This window comes from Eschrichtius robustus, chromosome 3, assembly GCF_028021215.1.
Source record: "Eschrichtius robustus isolate mEscRob2 chromosome 3, mEscRob2.pri, whole genome shotgun sequence".
Classification (NCBI taxonomy): Eukaryota; Metazoa; Chordata; class Mammalia; order Artiodactyla; family Eschrichtiidae; genus Eschrichtius; species Eschrichtius robustus.
Window position 1 is genome coordinate 166348785 of NC_090826.1, and position 20840 is coordinate 166369624.

General features: G+C 35.7%; 1 protein-coding gene across 6 annotated transcripts in view; it reads left to right on the top strand.

Moving 5' to 3' along the window:
• ENAH (ENAH actin regulator) overlaps positions 1-20548 on the top strand; it is a 168429-nt gene extending 147881 nt beyond the window's left edge. For all 6 annotated transcript variants that reach the window (XM_068541752.1, XM_068541754.1, XM_068541755.1 and 3 more), the window contains 5 exons: positions 590-638; positions 4207-4273; positions 10212-10290; positions 13401-13458; positions 14027-20548. In XM_068541752.1, the coding sequence (XP_068397853.1) occupies positions 590-638; positions 4207-4273; positions 10212-10290; positions 13401-13458; positions 14027-14064 (291 nt within the window). In that variant the 3' untranslated portion in view covers positions 14065-20548. The remainder of the gene's footprint in view (positions 1-589; positions 639-4206; positions 4274-10211; positions 10291-13400; positions 13459-14026) is intronic.
• Positions 20549-20840: the final 292 nt, after the last annotated feature.

Below are 20840 nucleotides of genomic sequence, written 5' to 3' on the forward strand. Positions count from 1 at the left end.
TAGAGCGCAGGCTAAGTAGTTGGGCTTAGTTGCTCCGCGGCATGTGGGATCTTCCCCGGCCAGGGCTCGGATCTCTGTCCCCTGCATTAGCAGGCGGATTCTTAACCATTACATCACCAGGGAAGTCCAGTTTCCTTGCATTTAAAATGAAGGAATTAGACTAAATCACGGTTTTCAAATGTTTCCCCTAGGAGCCCTGTGGTTATTAGCTGTGCCCCCCTCTCTAGTTCAGGAGGGCAGACTCTGCTTTATTTGTTTTATGTATTAGTGCTTAACAGTATAATTGTTTTCCCTGCTGCATTTGGCCTTCTTTGATGCCATTCAGATCTCTCTCTCATATCTGGCTTAGTCACATTGGCGAGCACAGCTCTCAGTGAGGACGCGTGAGGAAAGGAGCCATGGGGAGCGGCAGGGGGTGGGCGCAGGGGTGGAGGTGCTAGGGTAAGAAGAAGGTCTAAACTAGTGTAGAAGGGAGAAAAGATTGATGAAGGGAAAAAAGTGGGAAATGGCAGAAAGTATGAAACACCAAATGTCTACAACAGGTTTCTAGAAGATGTGGTATTATTAATATGTATTTCTGTATATTTAGGAAGATTCAGAGCCTGTAAGTTCTAAGGCCTCTTCAACAAGTACACCTGGTAAGTTCGAGATATATTTTAATCTTTATGAACTTTCTGTAAATATCAACACTCCTCAATTAAAAATTCCCCATTTCCCCATGTTTGGATAAAGTGACTGCTTAGTTACTAAAACGTTCCAAGTTCTTTGTTCACACTTGAGAGCACTGACTTTTTCCTCTACCTTTTGTGACCCCAGAAGCAGCTGTTAATTTCTTTCCGATACTGGGAGATCTGTTAAAATCCAAAGTTTTTTTCTGATGACTCTTTCTCTGAAAATCATGATTTTTGCACATTCTATGTATATTATTGTTAATGACTTGAAGTTATTCACTTAAACACGGAAAAATATGTTATCCATATGAAAGGGAAATATTTTTAGTCATTGATTCTTAAAGGTAAGGATTATGTGAGCATGTAGCTAGCACTGAAGTCTATCTCAAAACATTCTCCCATTGAATCGTCATTTTAGCCATTCATTTGCATAATATTGATAATCAAGGAAATAAAGCTTCTAATTTGTAAGGTTGAAAAAATTTTAAACAACAAGGATTTAGTGTATAGCACAGGGAACTATATTGTAATAATCTGTAATGGAAAGGAATATATCTGTGTGTGTATAGCCGAGTCACTTCGCTGTACACCTGAAACTAACACAATATTATAAATCAACTATATACTTCAACTAAAAAAATAATAGAAAAAAAATCTCCTTAAAACTTTTGGGAAATGTTCTTGAATTCAGCAAAATTTCTGACATTGAGAAGTCTTTGGCATAGAATATATTACTTAGAATATTAACAAAATACATTTCACTGGAGGTACTTAATGATGACTATATCCATATTTAGAATATGAGATTGTTACATTGTACATGTCATTTCTTCATATTTGACTAAAGGCTAAGCACTAGACTGTCTGTTCATCTCCTTACCTAATTTGGAATGAAGTGACATAAGTAAATTTGATGAGTTTGATGAATTAATATCTAGAATGAGCCATAAGAATCCATTATAGGGAATTGTCTATAACCACTCATTCTCATTATTGAATAGTGACTCTTCAGAGGTCTGATTGCTGTATTATAATTGATATTGTGACTGTGAATAAGTTTTCCTCTGAATAGGACTCAAATCAGTTTATGTTATCTTTATTAAAAATTCTCTGGTTTGTGACTTATTTTACCTTTATCTTCTATAAGCCAAAATCAAAATACATGCTGTTATTAAAACCATAGATGTTTTAGAATTCAACTATAATTTGGGGTCACAGAAACTTCTAGAATTTGAAAAGAGCTATGAACCCTCTCCCAGGGAGGGAAGAATCATATTTTTATACAAAATTGGTCACCATTGCAAAATATTCGTGAATTCCCTGAGGGTTATCTATGGACTCCAGTTAAGAACTCCTTATCTAATATATATCCCCTTATTTAAAATATGGAAAACTGAAGCATGGATTTTGCATGTGTTTTTGCACATGTGTGCCATGTTTATAAAATTAAGGATTCATTCAGAAGGTCTGGAGGCTTCTTTTTTTTCACTTGTTTCAGTCAAAAAAAATTTTTTTTCCCCTAATGGCCACGTGTCAGACACTTGACAGGCCAAAGAGAAGTGAAGGATAAAGTCACCCTAAGCACAAGAAATCCATGGTTCAGCTGGGATGATGAGATACACACAAGTGAAAAGTTCATCTTTTACGACCGCATGTTGAATATTAAGTAATGTGTCAAAGAGGGAGGAGATTGTATAGTTTGGAGTCACCTGGGTCGTCTTTGTAGGAAAAAAATGACATTTTACCCTGCCTTAAAGAGTATTTACCTTAGCTGAAAGTAGAGGAAGGGGTGCTGTTTCAGGAAGTGGGTGCGGCATGGGCAGAGATGGGGAGTTGGAGCTGGAAGAGACTAGGAAATATCAGGTAGACTTGCCTGACTAGGATGGAGGGTTCCTTTTGAGGAGTATTGGGGGAGAAAGTTTGGAAAAGCAAGTTAGAAGTAAAATGTTGAAAGCTTTTTATGAAAAGATCAGGAGTTTAGACTTCATCCTGCAAAGAATTGAGTTGACAGTCAACTGAAACTGTTCTAGGAACATTAAAATTGCAGTTGTGAGCAGAGTGACGTAGAAATCAGGGAGGACCAAGATAGGGAAACTGGTGCCAGTAAGGATTTGGTGTGTTTCCAAAGACCCGGTGAAGGCAACCCAGCCTCTGTCCTTCCTCCTGAAACGGACCTGGAGCCCCCTCAGAGAGAACACGGCCTCACTATCTGCAGAGCCAAACTGAACTGCTCTTCCTCAAAACCAGATGCGCTCTCTGAAGATTAAAAGATAGTTCTGGTTTGGCTGATTGAGAAAGGACGTCAGCCAACTGTTAAATGGTAGCAACTGCTACATCTTACCATGTTGGAATTATTTCTTCATCTCTTTGCCTGCCTCTTCTTTAGTGACAGTGTCCTAATGGCTATTCTCTGCCTGTCCAGTTGTCCTTCAGGATTTCCCTCTTTTCCCCTCCTCTGGCAGATGTCTCTTGGATGTGTTTCTGGTTCTGTCTGTCGTGGACCTCCTCATCTGATTATCTGATATCCCCTGGCTCACTCTGTGGTGGTCAATGAGAGAGCGTGTTAGCTGTTAGAATACAGATGAAGGAGTAACCGTTGATTGATTGACAGGGAGTAAAGCAAGATGAATGATGACTTTGTTTCACACCTAGGTGACTGAATGCAACAGAAATCCAGAACAAAAGCAGTGTTTCAGAGTTTGAGTTGAGAGTTTAAGTTTAGTTTTACATATGTGCAGTTTGGAAAGAGGACAAGCTACCTCAGTAAGAATGTGCATAGGCCAGTTGAGGGGCTACATTGGAACTCAGACCAGTTTTTTTAGCTAAAACTCTGCACAACTTGTACGTAGACTTGATTCTCATGCGGCCCAGATTCATCCTTCCATGACAAGCTTCCACTCCAGATTTCGCCCGGTCATCCAGTGAGGCCAGTGATGGCATCAGCAAGGCAGCCCAGATTAGAAAAACAGTTCAAAGCACAATCAACTAAAAGCTCAGAGGGAACTTTATTTAACTGGAGTTGTCTGCTAAGTCCCAAGAATTGGATTGGTTGTTTGACAATCAAGGAAGTACAGTACAGTCGGATGATTCTGAAGTATATTTTGAGTTTGAATTTTTTCGCAAGAGGACTGTTTGAGTTTAGATTAAATATTGAAGTACATGAACACATTAAAGATTCTTTTTATTCGTTTTACCATTGGCACTAAAAATAGTTTAAAAGAGTATAGTTAATACTGTCCCATTCTAATAAATTTAAACTATCCTTATTAATTTAAAATAATTTTCACAATTCCATTCTAATTAATTAAAATTGTCGTACCCTTAATCTTATTGTCCTATCTTTATTAGAGAAACTTCTTACCATCTGGTGTTTAAAATCATTGTATTTTAGATTTAACAATCTAAGTTCTTCCTAGGGAAACTTGTCACACTTATTAATTTCTTCTCATTTTGGGGTCTGAAATGTTACAAATTAGAATCCTAACTCTGGGAGCATATAGGATATTTAATAACTTATGTTCTTTTATTTTTAAAGAACCGACAAGAAAACCTTGGGAAAGAGCAAGTACTATGAATGGCAGCAAGTCACCTGTTATTTCCAGGTATCAATTTTTTTCCTAAGTTTTATTTTAGAATTGTACCTGAAAAGAAATCTGCATTTTTATTGTAGAAAAAATTCGAATGGTAGATCTGAAATTGTACAAAGGAGCAAATAAAACATCTGTAATCCTACTGCTGTTGGACGACCACTAAGCCCCACTGTATTTTTATTAGTAATTGTCTAAAGTCTACCCTATGCTTATTATTGTCACCCAGGTTGTCTGAAATTTTAAGATAGCTTTATTCCTTCCAATTTTTTTATTTTGAAAAAATTCAGAACTGCAGAAAAGTTGAAAGAATAGTATAGCAAACGTCCATGTACCCATCACTTAGATTCACCAGTTATTAACATTTTGCTAGCATTGGCTTGAACTCATATCTACACATCCACACTTTCTTCTCTCTGAATAGGTGGAAGGCAGTTTGCAAATATGTGCTGCTTCAGCCTGAATACTTTAGCATTTTTATTAAGAAACAGGACATTGTCCTGTATAACCTCAATACCATTATCCCTGTCAGTAAACAACATTGAACTTTTGAAAGAAACTTATGTTTTAAACTGAAAAGCAGCTGGAGAGAAAAAGCTACAATGTTTAAGAGACAATAAAATAAAACCTAAAATTTTGAATTTATAAAGTAGAAAGATTTATTTTTCAGTTGCAACTTCTGATTATAATCGAGTTAGAAAAGATAATGCTCAGAAACAAGACTGGTTAATTCATGTTTCTACAAGTGGCTTTGTATGCATGATCAAGCAAATTCAGTATTTCTTAGCCAGGCATACTTTACTGTCATAGCTAACTTTATATCATAGGTCTTTAAACATAGATGAAACTTTTTCTTGGTTTATGAGACAATTTAAGGGACTCATATTTTTTCCAGAGAAAGGTATGTATCTAGAGACTAAAAGGTTTTTTCGCCTTTCCTTTCTGAGCTATTTGCCTTATTTTTGCCTCATAAAAAGCAAACTTGAGTCTAATTATAGAAACCTAATAAAGAAAAATGCAAGAATAGATCTTATATTGTCACAAGTCTGTTGTGTGTTAGCTTCAATCTAAGTTTGGATTTGTTTTTTGTGTGGTTCTTTCTGTTGGTGGGAAGATTTGGTGATGACATAGTTATTTAAGCTCCGCAAAGAAACTGGGCCTTTTTGAATGTATAGAAGCTTTCAGTTTCAAGAAACTGGGCCTTTTTTGAATGTATAGAAGCTTTCAGTTTCTAAGTGACTGAAAGATGAATATATTTGATTTTAGGAGAAAATGGCAGAATTGCTTTTGGTGAACATGTTTTTTCAGTAGAGTAGAAAAATTGCACATTTATGTTCTCGGGTACCTAATTGATGTGACCTTCTAATGCATCTCTAGTAGTTGTTACAGATTTTCTTCAGTAGCACATTACGAAGCCTCATTTGTCAAGTGCATATCAGAACAGAACTGTGACGTGCCATTTGTCCTTTGTCACTACTTTCATCCCTTCCTCATTGACAGGGATTCTGTAGTGAGCTTGTCTAAAGCTAAACTTAAATTCATGGCAAAAGTCTTATCTTAGAAAGGACATGGAAAAGCTTCTCCAGGTGGAATGTATGTGTTCCTTGATGTGGGTGGGTTCATTTAATGAAGGAAAGAATTTTATTTCAGAGATTTTTCAGACTGCTGGAGGAAGTTTAAATAAGTGCTCTAAGCATCACCATTTAAAAAATATTTTGTCAAATATGGGTTCTTATATCTAGTAGTGTATTGTAATGATGTTCTAGCTCTGGTAGATAGTTTTCTTCTCTCTTCCCAAAATAGACGTTCCGATTATTTCCTGAGCACTCATATCCCTTTTGATAGATTTGATCCAACCACTGATATGTATGTCTTAAAATTTCACTGCAAGCAGTTTTAAACCATAAAAGATTTTTAAAATATGTTTAAAAGACGAATAACTGTATTGCTTTTCTTTCTAAATTATTTACCCCGTTCCTTCTGAAAGCAAGTATATTGGCCATTTTTTGTTTTTTTTTTAAGCACACTTTATTCTTGCACAGTACTGAAAGTACCCATTTCTCTTCTGAATATCCATGTCAAAATTATGTTAGTGATAAGATGGATTAATATCCTATAATATACATGAGATATTGCATTATGCTATATTTATTAAATGAAGATGTCAGAATAAAAGCAAGAGTGTTGTAGTTAAAAATGCTCTAAATCATGACTGGAACATAACATTGGAAAGTTTGTGAATTCTTCTTGTGGTTTTTATTAAGAGCTTACAGATCTTGTATTCAAGATGGAAAAAAAGTTCTTTATGTGCCTCCTGAGAAGAGTTAATTATGTATACTTCAAGCTATAGTGATTTTTATTGTGTTTTTTATTTGAGCCCTTAGTTTTATTTATATTCAGTCTAATGGAAATGTCTTTGGTTGTGTCTGGTACTTGTTGAATCTTTGTATAGGTAGATTTTACTATGTCTGCAGTCTATAAAAGTAGCCATTGCTTAATGATTTTTAAAAATTCTCTATAACTGTCAAGTAAACAGTGTCCTCATATAACTAGACTCAGTCTCCAAATAATTTTTTTTTAATTGGAAAAAACAATTATTTTAAAGTTAATGGACTCCTTTAGTTCTTCTTCTGTTTGCTATAACTAAAAACCTATAAAACAGTAACATAATGAGAATTAATTTTTAAAGTTCTATTGTATACCCCTTTAAATGGTTTTTCCCCTTCATAGACGGGATTCTCCAAGGAAAAATCAGATTGTTTTTGACAGCAGGTCCTATGATTCATTACACAGGTATCATCCTGATGTGACTTTGTGATTTGAGACTTTGAAATAATATGTTCAGGATAGGGCTGAGCTTTTTCTACATGGATTGGTAATCACCACAAGGGAGAGATGTAGGAAGATCGAGTCTTTCATATTTAGCTGTATTTAGAACACTTTTTAAAAAAATTCTGAGCAATTTTAATGAGAAAAATTAATAGATTAATAGTATTCATTTCCCCACCATCAGTTTATATTTGGATTATGATAAATATAAATGATAAACATATCAGAAATACTAGCATGGGAATCTAAGGCCTCATATATCTAGAGTATTTGTAGCTTTTGCATTTTATTTTAAAGGCCGTTCTCTTTATGATTATAAGTCAAGGCTTTAAAAAGTTGAATAGAAGATCCTGTACTGTTTGTCACTGGAACACAGGATAGTATTATAGCCACAATTGTGAATAATTTATTATTTGAGGAAAATCTCTATTTCCTACATACTTTGCAGTATATTGAGTATCTTTAACAACCTAACATCTAACATCCTTGAGATTATTTCTTTTCTAGGATGAGTATTATTATACCATTTTTTTAATTAAGAAAACTTAGGATATGAGCCATGTATTTCTTTCTTAATTAAAAAAATTGACGATTTCTTAAAATCCTCAAGTGCTTAAGCCATATTTAGAATTAATTTGGCAGAATAGAGACTTAAACAGTTGTAGTACAGTTATTTTATAGGCAGGTATCTAGAGGCAACACTCTCATTATAAAGTAATAAAAACCTCTGAGAATCCCCCTTTTTTGTTATCAATTATGGTAAAAACCCTTATGTTAGAAATAACTGAGACATACCCATGTTATTATATGCATCTATTTTTGAAAATACACATCAAGTCTACTGGGAGCATGAATTAAATAGTATATGGAGGGGGTGTCTATGGCAGTGAGTAAGGAGTTCTGTAGTCAGACTCTGTGTGGCCAAATTGTTATTAGCTACAATTCTTTTCATGCCGTAGATGATTAAAATATTTGGTAAGTTCATTTTGTCAGCCAGTTAAATCTGCATAAAGTGTTTATAATACAATAGTGAAACAGTTTCTCCTGCTTTTTTTGAGATGGTTTAATTGTTTTGACCAAAAGACTTATTTAGAAAATTTGCTAGCACATAGAAAAGTAGCATTTAACAACGAGATTTTCTGTTGTAAATCTTCTCAGTTACCTTGCTGCTTTCATACGTAGTGCCCCCTGGGATAATGTTGATAAGCCTTTTTTGAGAAGTGGTGATTACGTCTTTCCTTCAGTATGAAAAGTTCCCCCCTTTAGTTAATTATCACGGTGGTGGTGGTGGTGGTGGTGGTGGTGGTGGAGGTGGAGGTGGATTGCATGTTAGCATGAGTTAAAGTTTTTAAAAATTGCATGTTTCCACAATTTTCTATTATATAACAATAATTTTTTGCATTGTTTATTAAATATGGATATATTCATAACATACCGCCTGGTTAAGTAGCAGACCGTAGTTATTCACATGAATTTCAGGGATAAGTCTGTAACGTCTTACAAAAAAACCTGACGGAAAAACTTGAACAAACTCTTTGGCCAACTCAGTATAAGTTTAGGAGAAAACAGTTAGCTAGTTTGTACCAGTTAAATGTGAAATGTAAAAGAAAAGCAGAATAAATAATAATTTACTTCTGGAGAGCAGGAATGGACACTATGGGTAAATGAAATGCACAGTATGTCAACCTTTATGAATATTGACTGTATAGACCAGACTCTCCAGAGCACTGTGACTTGCACACTGTGGATCTCAGTACGTCTGAATTGACTGTGGAATTAAGTAGCCTCAGCAAAGTGAAAAAGGTGTATTGTCTCAAGAGGGAAGGAAGTATGTCACGTAAATCTTCTTATCCAACCCAGGGCCTAGCTCAGTGCCTCTTGAATGAGGTTTTCTGAAAGTTATTATTTTTCTTGTTCATATAAACATAGCAGCAGGTATGTAATAAAATTGCTTGACTTCCTTCACAACAATCTTTCAAGTTGTCATATATTTGATATTAAAGCAGATTAACTCAATATTTCATCTTCACAAACAGTGCCTACGGGTTTGAAGTATAAATATGCCTTATAAGAATTATAAGTTTGAAAAAGTTATTATACCTATTGAATCTTGGTTCAGATTACTCTGCAAAGTTGGAAATATATGACCTGACTAATGGTTTTCATTTGCATTGATTTGTGACCCTTAAAGAGTAGCCACTTAGTATATACTAAACCTGAAAATAAAGGACCATCCAATTAAAATTCTAGATTTTCCGCTTAGTATTTTCTCTCATTGCCAGAATTGGAGAGGGAGCCATGACTGACTGACTTGATAAAAATATACCTAATACTTAAGACTTATTTCTTCATGTAAAATTTTTAACAGAAGCTAAACTTTTGAAAGTGCAATAGTAATTGACCATCTGCTTCTGTGTGGCATTCCCCTCCCTTTTCCTTTTAAAAAAATAAAATAAGTTTATGGAAGTAGATGACAATTCAGATGACATCTTCATAAAAACTTCATCAGGAAATAGCCACATAGCCAATTGGATATGAATATACTTTTAATTTAATAATCATTTTTCAAATATCCTTATTTGTTTTGATGCTTAAAACGGAATAAAACACATACAAAGAAATCATACTCATTAAATATTTTTTCTCCCTGCATAGAATTTGTAAATTGATATATATAGAGTGAAATATTCAAGTCTTTATAATTTCCTGTTCATTGGTTTGCCAGATAGTTAGTAGATAATGTACCGTTTCAAAAGGAGAAAACATGATTGTTTTACTTGGGCTGCGATGTTGCAGCTGGCCTCCCGTCTGTCCTGATCACCATGCCACATGTTACCCAGCTACCCTCCTCGTGCCCAAAGAGTGTTGTCCTCTACTGGAGAAGTCTCGTCATCTTATCATCTTTTTCTGATTTCTTTACAAATAACTGATAATACTGAGAAAAGTGAGAAATACTTTCATATGTTCTTATCAGTTCTGCAACTATTAGGACAATTAACTTTTTAACTCTTGTTTTAAGAAATGTACTTCAATCTGGTGTTGGGTTGGTAAGTTTGCAATTACTAATGAACTCATTAAATATCCTAAGCGTTATTTACCTGTCCTGAAAATTTCATTTGTACAGACCAAAATCTGCACCCTCGTCACAGCCCAGTGCCAACGGAGTCCAGACAGAGGGACTGGATTATGACAGGCTGAAGCAGGTGGGCGACCAGTGGCAGCTTCCCTTTATTTGTACTTGTTCTTTTTTAAAAATATCCCATGTGCATATATTTGACAGGTTGCGAATGTGTTTGAAAAGAGTATAGAGTAGATATTTTTTACACAAGTTAAACAGTGGCATTCGTACTATGTTATTTTTTTCAAATCCTCATGTTTTGGTTCATAAGTTTGCATAAAGTGCCAGCGGTGGCGGAGGGTAGGGGCAGTGGTTTAATGGTATATTATAAACTTTAAATGTAAGTGAATCATGTACAATTGCTTAAAAAAAAAATGGGCTTGCACTTTTCACTTATCATTAGCCAAAATGGACCCACCAAGTCTGGTTTTGGCAAGAATGTGAGGAAAATGGGCACTCTCACCTCACATACTTCTGCTTTCTAGGAAGCAGTTTGGGAAAACAAACCAAAAGCCTTAAAAATACATGATTTACCTTTGAACCCGGCAATTTCACTTTGAAGAATTTATGCTAAGAAAATATGATAGAAGTATGTAACTATACAGTGTGGAGGAGGGCTCTGCAGCTATTAAGGAACCATAACTGAAAATATTGAACAGTGAATTGTGAACACTTGCCCACATTAGGTGAAACAGACAGGTAAACAACAGTATGAACAGTTATGTCAATTTTATAAAAAGGAAGAAGATATTGTTCGTATTTTGGATACATATGCATTATATTTAATACCTATATACACAGAAAAAAAATGGAAGGAGTAATAGGTGATTTTGGAACCTTGAACTATCTTATTTCTAGAAGAGGTAAATAATTTTTTTTAAATGGTGGTGTTTAAAAGATTTGAAATGGAAAGCAGGACATCTTAGTAAAACAACGATCAGCTTTGCAGACCTGAGTACAGATGTGCCTGTAGTGAAAAATTTAATCTTTGTCTTCTTACCCTGCACTTCAGGGTAGCCTCTGAAAATCACAGTTGTACAGATCACTGTAACAGGCATTTATTGACTGTCTGGCGGACTTCAGTGCTACGCATTTGCTAGGTTATTAGCATGACATTGTCTCCTAATCCTCATAGTAGTCAGATAACATAGTGTTTGTACTCAAGTTGTGCACATCTGAGGTTCAGAGAAGTTAAATTTACTCAGTCCCGCAGTCAGGATCAGAACCCAGTCTTTCTTCGGAGTCCGCTTTCCCCATTCTATCACTCATTTTTTAAAATGCCAACAAAGTTTGAGTGGGGCTTAAAAAGGGACCAATAATGTTGCAATAATGAGTTCAAAGTAAAAATTAAATAGGAATTAAAGAGACAAATACTGGCAATTTCAGATCAACCTAATTTTTATACTGCAGAGCTGTTTGAACAGTTCAGTTGAGTTACATAATTTGAAAAGCATGTGGTCATTGATAATCAAGCCCTTGTTTCCTGTGTGTTAAACATGGCTTTCTTTTCTTGAAAAACATTTTAAAATGGAGCACTTGCACACATTTAAAATATGGTAAGTTCTTGGCAATCTGAAGTAGGGGACTAGAAGAGAGGATAGATTTGATTTTAGGACTGATTTTAAGTTAATTTGAAAAAGGATATCTGTTAGTCCATATAATAACTTCTGTGCCTCAGTTTCCTCAGTGGAAAATGGAGGAATTAAACTAATTGATAGTTTTCAACCTTATTTTAAGCGTGAAAAGCTTTTTAAAAAAATGAACCTTAAACACAGAGCAATTTAATTTTACCTGAGGTGTGTGCAGTATTAAAGAAAGTCAAATAATTTGAAATTAACCCTTCCAAAGGATAGCTATTTTTCACCCATTAAAATTGTGTCACCTTATTAGCCCTTTTAGCTTTCATATTACATAGTCTTCATTTTTTAACTAGGGGGTATCTATTATTTCACATTGAACTTTATAAATAGAGATTTTGCAAACTATGTAAAGATGGATTGGTTTTCATAGAGGAAGGAGGGTCCAGAACATCACTATTAACTAGAAATATAACACGGGCCACGTAGTACTTTAAATTTTTAGTAGCCGCATTAAATACAGAGAAACAGGTGGTATTCACTTTAATATATTTTATTTAACCTAATATAGCCAAAATAATATTTCAATATATAATCAGTATTTTTAAATTACTAATGAGTCATTGTACATTACTTTCTTCATACTAAATCTTTGGAATCTGGTGTCTGTTTTACATTTACAATGCATCTCGCTTCAGACTAGCCACGTTTCAAGTGCTCAGTAGCTATGTGTGGCTGGTCCCTGCCTTCTTGGACTGTGCACGTCCAGCGGGGTCCGATCCTCTTCCTTCCCCACCTATTAGGGCAGCCCCTGAGGGCCCTCCAGGGGAATCCTAGATTCCTTGAAATTTAGTTTGGCAGCTCTGGTGATTCCTAAGGAGTCCCCATACTTCAGACCAGATGACAGATTTGCCAAGCGCTGATTGTCCAGTTCGCGTGTCTTCTTCCTTGAAACTTCTTTATGTATTACCTCTTAGACAGCTCCCAGAAGACTAGATTAAAAGCAGAGCCATTACGTTTTCTAGAAATTATCTGAATCATACCTTTCACTGGATGACCAAGTAATTATTTTAGTTTTTTTTTTTTTTTTTTTTTTAATTTATTTATTTATTTTTAGCTGTGTTGGGTCTTCGTTTCTGTGCGAGGGCCTTCGCCAGTTGCGGCGAGCGGGGGCCACCCTTCATTGCGGTGCGCGGGCCTCTCACTATCGCGGCCTCTCTTGTTGCGGAGCACAGGCTCCAGACGCGCAGGCTCAGTAGTTGTGGCTCACGGGCCCAGTTGCTCCACGGCACGTGGGATATTCCCAGACCAGGGCTCGAACCCGTGTCCCCTGCACCGGCAGGCAGACTCTCAACCACTGCGCCACCAGGGAAGCCCCTATTTTAGTTTTAGAAAACATTCTGCTTCATATTTTGCTAAGCTAGAATAAGCAAAAATTGGGAAGCAAAGACTATTAAAACAAAATTTACCAAGGTTAATCTTCTAAGACATAAATTGTGACTCTGGAAACAAAAAACACACATAATATTTCATACATTCTTAAAATTTTATGTGAGCAAGAATCTTTTTAACAGTTTTTTTTTTCTGTATTTCTGATGTTTTTCTCTTAATATTTTAGGACATTTTAGATGAAATGAGAAAAGAATTAACTAAGCTAAAAGAAGAGCTCATTGATGGTGAGTGTCTACAACAAATTTGCTACCCTTATAGAGTAATGTTCAAGAATAGCCATTTTAAAGAAAATGCAAATTAAAGAAATACCCAGTTTATTACTTGAGGGCATAAAACAATTACTTTTCCATATTATCCTGCCCTTTACTTGGTTTAGGATGTCAGGGAGGAGCTCTGTCTCCTTCATATAATGGAAATTATTTGTGAAATAGGGGTAAGCAAGATTCCTAAGTTTCCGGTGTTGAGTAGTATTAGATGGAAAACTAGGTGAACAAGTCTTTCTCTAGGTTACTTCTATTCATCCATCCCATCCCACTGACCTCTTGTTTTAAGCACCAAAAATCGGTCTTTTCATTTTGTGTACAAAATGGAGAGAATATATAAATATATAGAAATTAGTGTGGTCTTCATAAAAATAAGAAAAAGATTTCTGCAATGAAAGGTGCAAGATCAGTGTGTCTTCTTATTACTGTGAGTTTGAATACAATCGTTAAGATTTCTTAAGAATGAATCACGCATTTATTTTACCTTATCATTATATTTACTTTTAATATTTTTCCTTTTCCTACCCAGCAATCAGGCAGGAACTGAGCAAGTCAAATACTGCATAGAGAATCAAACTAAGGAGAGATAGGACTTTAATCTGGAGAAAGGAAAAAAAAAAAACCTACAAAGAACAACTGTGTTAACAACAAAACCCTTACTTACATCTTGTGAGCTGTAAGAAGAAAATGGAGACAAACAGTCAGAAGGAGGGAAAAACCAACATACTTTGAAAGCCTTCAGACATTACTACTCTGGCGATAAGCTGTTTCCCTCACAGTTTTCTGCTTTTCTCTGACCTTTACAACGGGATGGAGGAGAGTCGTATAGGAGTTCCTGTATCAGTTATGCAGAAAATACTGAATCCGTCAGGCAAGATCACCGTGCATTGAAATACTTTCATGTCAAGAGAAAATCGCACGTTTTCCACAATCCATTGCTAAAATAAAGAGGAGAAAGGCTTGAGAATTTTTTTTCAGAGAATGGTGATGAGGAATTTAGCAAGTTATGCTATTGTATTGTAAATGTTTCTCTCAGGTTTGTCTTCCTATCATATTTGATATTCCATGAATAATTGAGTTCAGCCCTATGTAGGTTAAGATCATAAAATGTGGAACAAATGAAATTGTATGTGCTTTCAAAGGGTGATATTTATAAGAAAGTGTCCTAAAAATGATTTGTTCGGAGTGAGGAATTTTAGAATGATAGGAAGTCTCTCGAGTTTAGCCTTCATGCAATTTTGTAGATTCAAACGTAAAATTTGTCCAGAATTTAAAGATTTAGATGCCTTCCTAAATTGTTACAATGCTTTACCAAATCTGTGACTCCTACATAACACAAACCAGTGGTCAAATGTAAAACAGTATATTGTAGATTCACTGTAGGTTTTCAACCTTTTTTAGATTTATGCACGTGGACATTTTTATAATGTAATTACAACCACCACAAAATTAGCTTTTTAAATTGCAGACAGTAATGCATGTCAAACTAATATGTAGTGGCCTTTTCAAGGCCTAGTCCCAGGGAAAACATTTTGTAGAGTATAGGGGAGTGGGAGGAAGGGAAGGAATAATTTTTTATTTAAAGTTAATTTCTGCACTATCTTCGTTCTCAGTTATCTGCATGAATAATAATGAGGAATATTTTGTGACTTTAATTGGTAAATATGTTAACAGCACCAAGTACTTAATCTTTTACATCATGTCTTCAGCTATTTGTATTTTAACTTGAGTAAGTTCAGTGGTCTGAAACATGATTCTGAGCTTCACATGAATTACATCTTAGTGTGGAACTCAAAAGTTCCATCCCTGAATTGGGCAGTTGTTATTACCTAGGCGCCCTGCAGTTATACAGGTATTCAGGTACACATTCCTGACTACAAAGCTGCTTTTGAACCTTGTTATGTTGAAATACTAGAAAAGTAACAATGATGGCAGCAATTAAGGTCACAGAAATCATTAGATAAAGGGAAAACAACGAGGGGGGGTCCTACATAATTTTCTTTTAATAAATAAAGTGAGACTTAGGTGGTGGGAAGAAGGAACTAGATACTCTACTTACCACCGTGTGCGTGCGTGCGTGCGTGTTTGTGTGGGCACTCACGTGTGTGTATGTTATCCACTCCCTTTTCTTTGAAACTTCTAAGATTAAAATAGGGGAGAAATCCTGTACGTTGCAATGATAGAATTTTTTGAAATTTTAGGAAATCACAATTCTCCAGGCTCTCCATCTTGATTCATGCTTGAGTTGTTATGTGCCATATTTGCTTTGAAACCTTTGATTATCAGTAGCTTTACTAAAATTTTGAAGAAATAATCCACTTTCATCTGCTTTCTAGATTTCTTAATCTAAGTTCGTAAGACAGAACTTGTTGATAGCGCATAGTTTTCTAAGCACTGCAAGTTTGCAGCCATTACCACTTCAAAGAGGTTTGAATGAGGGAGTTTTTTTCCCTTGTTAAAATAGTTCCTGTTTCTGTAGAAACTTCATTTTTAGATCTGTGATGGATGAGCTATCATAATTCAAGTATACAGTTCTTTTTTTCTATCAACTCTTCTTTGTCATCCAATAGTGAAGACATTAAAGATGCAGCAAGCTTATGAAGTACTACTTTCTAAAAGAAATAGAAGGCATTTTCATCTTTATTGTTGTACTTTTGGTTGTGCAAACACTTTGATGATACAAATGTTTATGTCCCCCATAAATCTGGTCAGAAATCACTTTTGATTTTGTTGATTAAGTTAAACAGTCTATAGTAGGATAGAGTACTGGGTACAAGTGGTCCAAAGTAAGATAAAAGACTACGGTAAAAATGCTAGATCTTAAAAAAGAAACTGGTTTATGCACTAAACGTTTTGTGCCTTGGTCTAATATTAACATGATGTCTGTGTAAAATGACAAAAAGAACAAGTGTTGAATCACGTTTTATTTCCTGTCGTTCTGCATTATCCCAGATTGCTAAATGTGTTCTTTCCAAGAAGTTTGATTGAATTACTGTATACATTTGCTGTCCTATGTGACAGTTTTGTCATTGTTAGAGATTTCAGTAATTAAAATGGGAAACAGAAGCTTAGGTTATTTTCCTTATCAAAACTATGTTCCTTGGAGCCACAATATTATGATGGTTTTCGTGCTCTTGTACATTGGATGTCTTAAGCTGAGTGCAGTTTAGGGGATCCTTTCTAATTACAGGAAGGTACTTCTTTCCTTCAACACTGTGATCTGACCTGTGACAAATCTGTACTATACACTATGTAAATGGCTAACAAGTCAATTGCAAACCAACTGAATGTACAAATCTTAGTGCTGGTGCTGAAATCTCTTCAGAATAGTCATCATGATCTCAAAGTTTGTTTCAAAATTTGCAAGCATCAAGTGTCAATCAAAACTGAAGATGAAACACTAATGAATGTTGAATTCTCATGCTTTAGGTGTACTTCCTTATTAGAGTTTTTGGTTCTCTGCTATTTTTACCGTACTGTTTCATTTAAATTTCCTACATGCTAACTTCGTTTGTGCGATTGAAATAAAATTGCAGTATATACGTGTTGCTTGTTTGTGACACTTAGATAATCTTCTGACATAATCTGTTCTAAAATAAGTTGGATTGAATGTAAAAAACACTCTTTAAAGTCCATGACTTCACTACTTAAAGTTTACATACCAACACTATTCTTTAAAGATTTCATAAGTCATAAATACTAAGTAAGTAATGTATACAAAGGGAATATGTGATCATGTATCTGTCTACTTTTTGCTTGAAATAGCTGTTGGGTGTTCCCTGTGTGTTCTTATTTTCTCTCGGCCCAGCTTGGTACAGTGTCTTACAGTCAAGAGAGTGATAAATGTTTAAGTTTACTCCATTTTGTTCTACAGCGTAGATACGTTAAACTCATTTATGCAGTTAAATTTTTCCTTTATATAGTTTGCAGTGTAAAGGATATTGTAAGGGCCTTACCAAGTACCGAGTTTTAAATACAGTGAAATCTGTATCTATAGTGTTTGTTTATACAGTAGTGTTTGTTTATATAGTGTTTGTTTATATGTAGTTCTTGAAACCCACATATAAGCAGCAGTACGTTTTATCTGACTCTTACGAAGTACTGATTTTGAGCTCGCTTTAAAATTCTAATGTCTTCATTAGAAATACAACAGTCTTTGTCTTCTTTCTCCTACCGGACCCCAACTTTTCCCTCCCTCATCCTCTCCGCTTCTCGTGGACCCCATGTTCCTGCCACTCACTGACGTTTGCAGTCATTACCCAGTCCACAGGTGTAAACATATTAACTGATTTTTTTCTCTCTATCCCATCTCGGGTTCTTGCTTCCCTTCGTGTATAAATCAGAATGTTTGTCTACAAACTAAGAGTCACTTCCCATTCAAAAATGAATGAAGTAACAGGTGGTAACCTTTAAAATTTGCCTAGATACAACTTTGTCTCCTAAATTTGTATATACTTCCAGTGCCCTTGTGCAGAATTGGCCTTTAAGTTCTAAGTAGTGTTATCCTTTGAAGCACAGTTTACAAAGGTATGCTACAGGATCTCTGTGATTCCTTTCTGTAGCCATCCTAACTTTATATATAACCCTCTTACCCTTTCAATTCTATCGATTAAGCATAAGAATGACATCATCATATAAAGCATACTGTGTGAAAGAACTCTCTAGGAGCTCTTAATTCCTTTATGAAGCTATTGCATAATGTGCTTTCCTGAAGACATTTACTCCAGCATTCACATTAAAACTCCACACGTGTTCCTGGTAGTACCGTTTTTGTTTTTAATAGATGAATTCGTATGTGTACATCTCCTCAAAGCTCTAAGGGATGAGAAAGGGATCCTGAGAGTATAATGAAATTAATGATGCTAATACCTCTGACTTTTCACTGAGAAGCCATTTCATATTTAGACTTAGATGTTTCTGAAGTATGCATAAGGAATCTTTGTCAATCTGGGTGAATAGAATTGTCCCAGGTATCTTTGGCTACAAAAAGACACAGTGGAGAACATTTATTTTTAAGAGTAGTTTTCTCTCAAAATAAGCACATTTGCCTAAGAAGCTAAAGTTGGTAACCCCTCAAGAAAGGGCTGTTGAGCCAAGTACTGTTGAGGGTCTAGAATGCAGATTTTCTCTGTTCCAAACTTCCAGATAGGCTGTGGATTATGTTTGTTTCCTTTATGTTGTCTCTAGATGATTTTTGAGGCTCAGTAGGTTTTTTAATTTTTTTATTATTTTTTAAAGATTGATTGATTGATTGCTATGTTGGGTCTTCGTTTCTGTGCGAGGGCTTTCTCTAGTTGCGGCGAGCGGGGGCCACTCTTCATCGCCGTGCGCGGGCCTCTCACTATCGTGGCCTCTCTTGTTGCGGAGCACAGGCTCCAGTCGCGCAGGCTCAGCAGCTGTGGCTCACGGGCCTAGTTGCTCCGCGGCATGTGGGATCTTCCCAGACCAGGGCTCGAACCCGTGTCCCCTGCATTGGCAGGCAGATTCTCAACCACTGCGCCACCAGGGAAGCCCAAGGCTCAGTAGGTTTGTACATCTGTTCATACTACTTTAAAAGTGAAACCTTCAAATTTTCAAAAAGTCTAAAATTGATTAGAAAAGAAAAAATATTACTAGAGTAAATATAGGAGGGTTAGGAATATGCGGTGTCAACTTAAATGGAGGTCTAGGATATCTCCCTTGTTGATACCAATGGTGAATTCACAGAGAAGCAAATTGAATCAGTAAGGAGATACAATTGAAAGCTCCTAATGTTATGAACTATGTAAATTTATCTCTTTCTAAAGAGTTTTTGTTTTTTTTAAAGTAACAGTCCCTGTGAGAGGGTAAATAAATGATTGTCATAATGACTTAGGATGTTGAAAGAATTACTGCCACATTTATTGGTTAGTTTTGTTAAATCTGATGAAACCAATATATCTGAAGGTCAAGAAAGGAAAAAAAGGACTTTTCAGTTATTATAGATTCATCTGTTGTACATGAACTCTCTAAGCTGAAATGTTAGTATCAATTAAGGCATGTAGTAGGCTTCAAATACTTGCTGATTAACTTAACATGAAGAATAAATAAAGCTGAATCCTCAATTTTAAGTGTTTGAGCCAAAAGGTCACAGTCACTGAGATGTACCCCACTTCTGTGAAGCATGTTTTATACTTGGAGAAGTTGAGCGGAGAGCAGAGCCCCTGGAAGCTTCTGGTATAGGGCTGTGGGATTCCTCGGTAGAGGGAAGAAATCAGGGCCTCAGGGAGGCAGCTGAGGGTAGGGAGGACACATACATCATCTAAAGAGTGTTCTTTTCCATCACTTTTTCATATAACTCTTAACTGAGAACTCAAATACGACCTTTTCTCAACTGTTCTGAGCGAAGACAGCTTTCATTTTAATAAAACTTATTAGAAAAGCTTATATATTTCATTAGAGGACTAAGTTTGCATTTATTCCGTAAGTGTGAAACTCTGTATACAAATCACAGCCTCATAGTTTATCATGTTTAAATTTGATTTAACTTTTTTCCCCTTTGGCTCCAAGAATGATTTCTTTAGCAATAGGTAACAGAATTTTTAAAATACAAAAAAAAGAAATTGCTAATGTAGGTAGTGAATAACGTTATATGGGTGCATTTGGTTTTTAGTTAATGGTTGTTCTTCCAAGAAGACTTAGAATATATTAAAAAGCATGCAGTTAGTTGGTCCTTTGGATTACACAGGAAATGGCATTTAGAAAATTTACATTGAAGAAATGTATATTGATAGGTGTTTACATTGAAGGATATTTAATTCTCCGTCAGGTCCCAAAGTTTCCATTCAAATCTATAGAAAATGAGAAAATAGGTTCTTGGCTTACACTTAAAATACAAGCTGTTCTAATCATACAAAAGAAACTGCTGCCACAGAAGGCTTTTTAAGATTATGGTTCATTCATGCCCTTAGTCACGTCCATGGAACCTTAGCCTGAGTCCCTTTTTTAAAGATTAAAGGCATTTTTAGAGCCGTTTTTCAATTTGCTTCATTTAAATTTTAGGTGAGAAATACCGATTTGAAATTTTTATTGTCATGAACCACGTTGAACTCGGGTGTAAACTCCGTTTGTTCTGCCTGCCGTGGCATTGGGTGTTTTAAATGTTTCGGAGTTTCCCTAGATGCTCGTATCCTCAAGTCCGAGGTTTGTCCGTTCTTGGTGGTGGACTAACTTAGCGCTGTCACCCAGGCCCCGTGTGTCCTCGGATGCTGCCAGGCTGCCCGGCGGTGGTGGTTGGGCAAGTGGAAGCTGGGTGTGATGAACTTACATGTAGACCCAAGTTAGTTCTGCGCCTTGAAGGGTTGGTGGTAGGCGCTGACTTTGTC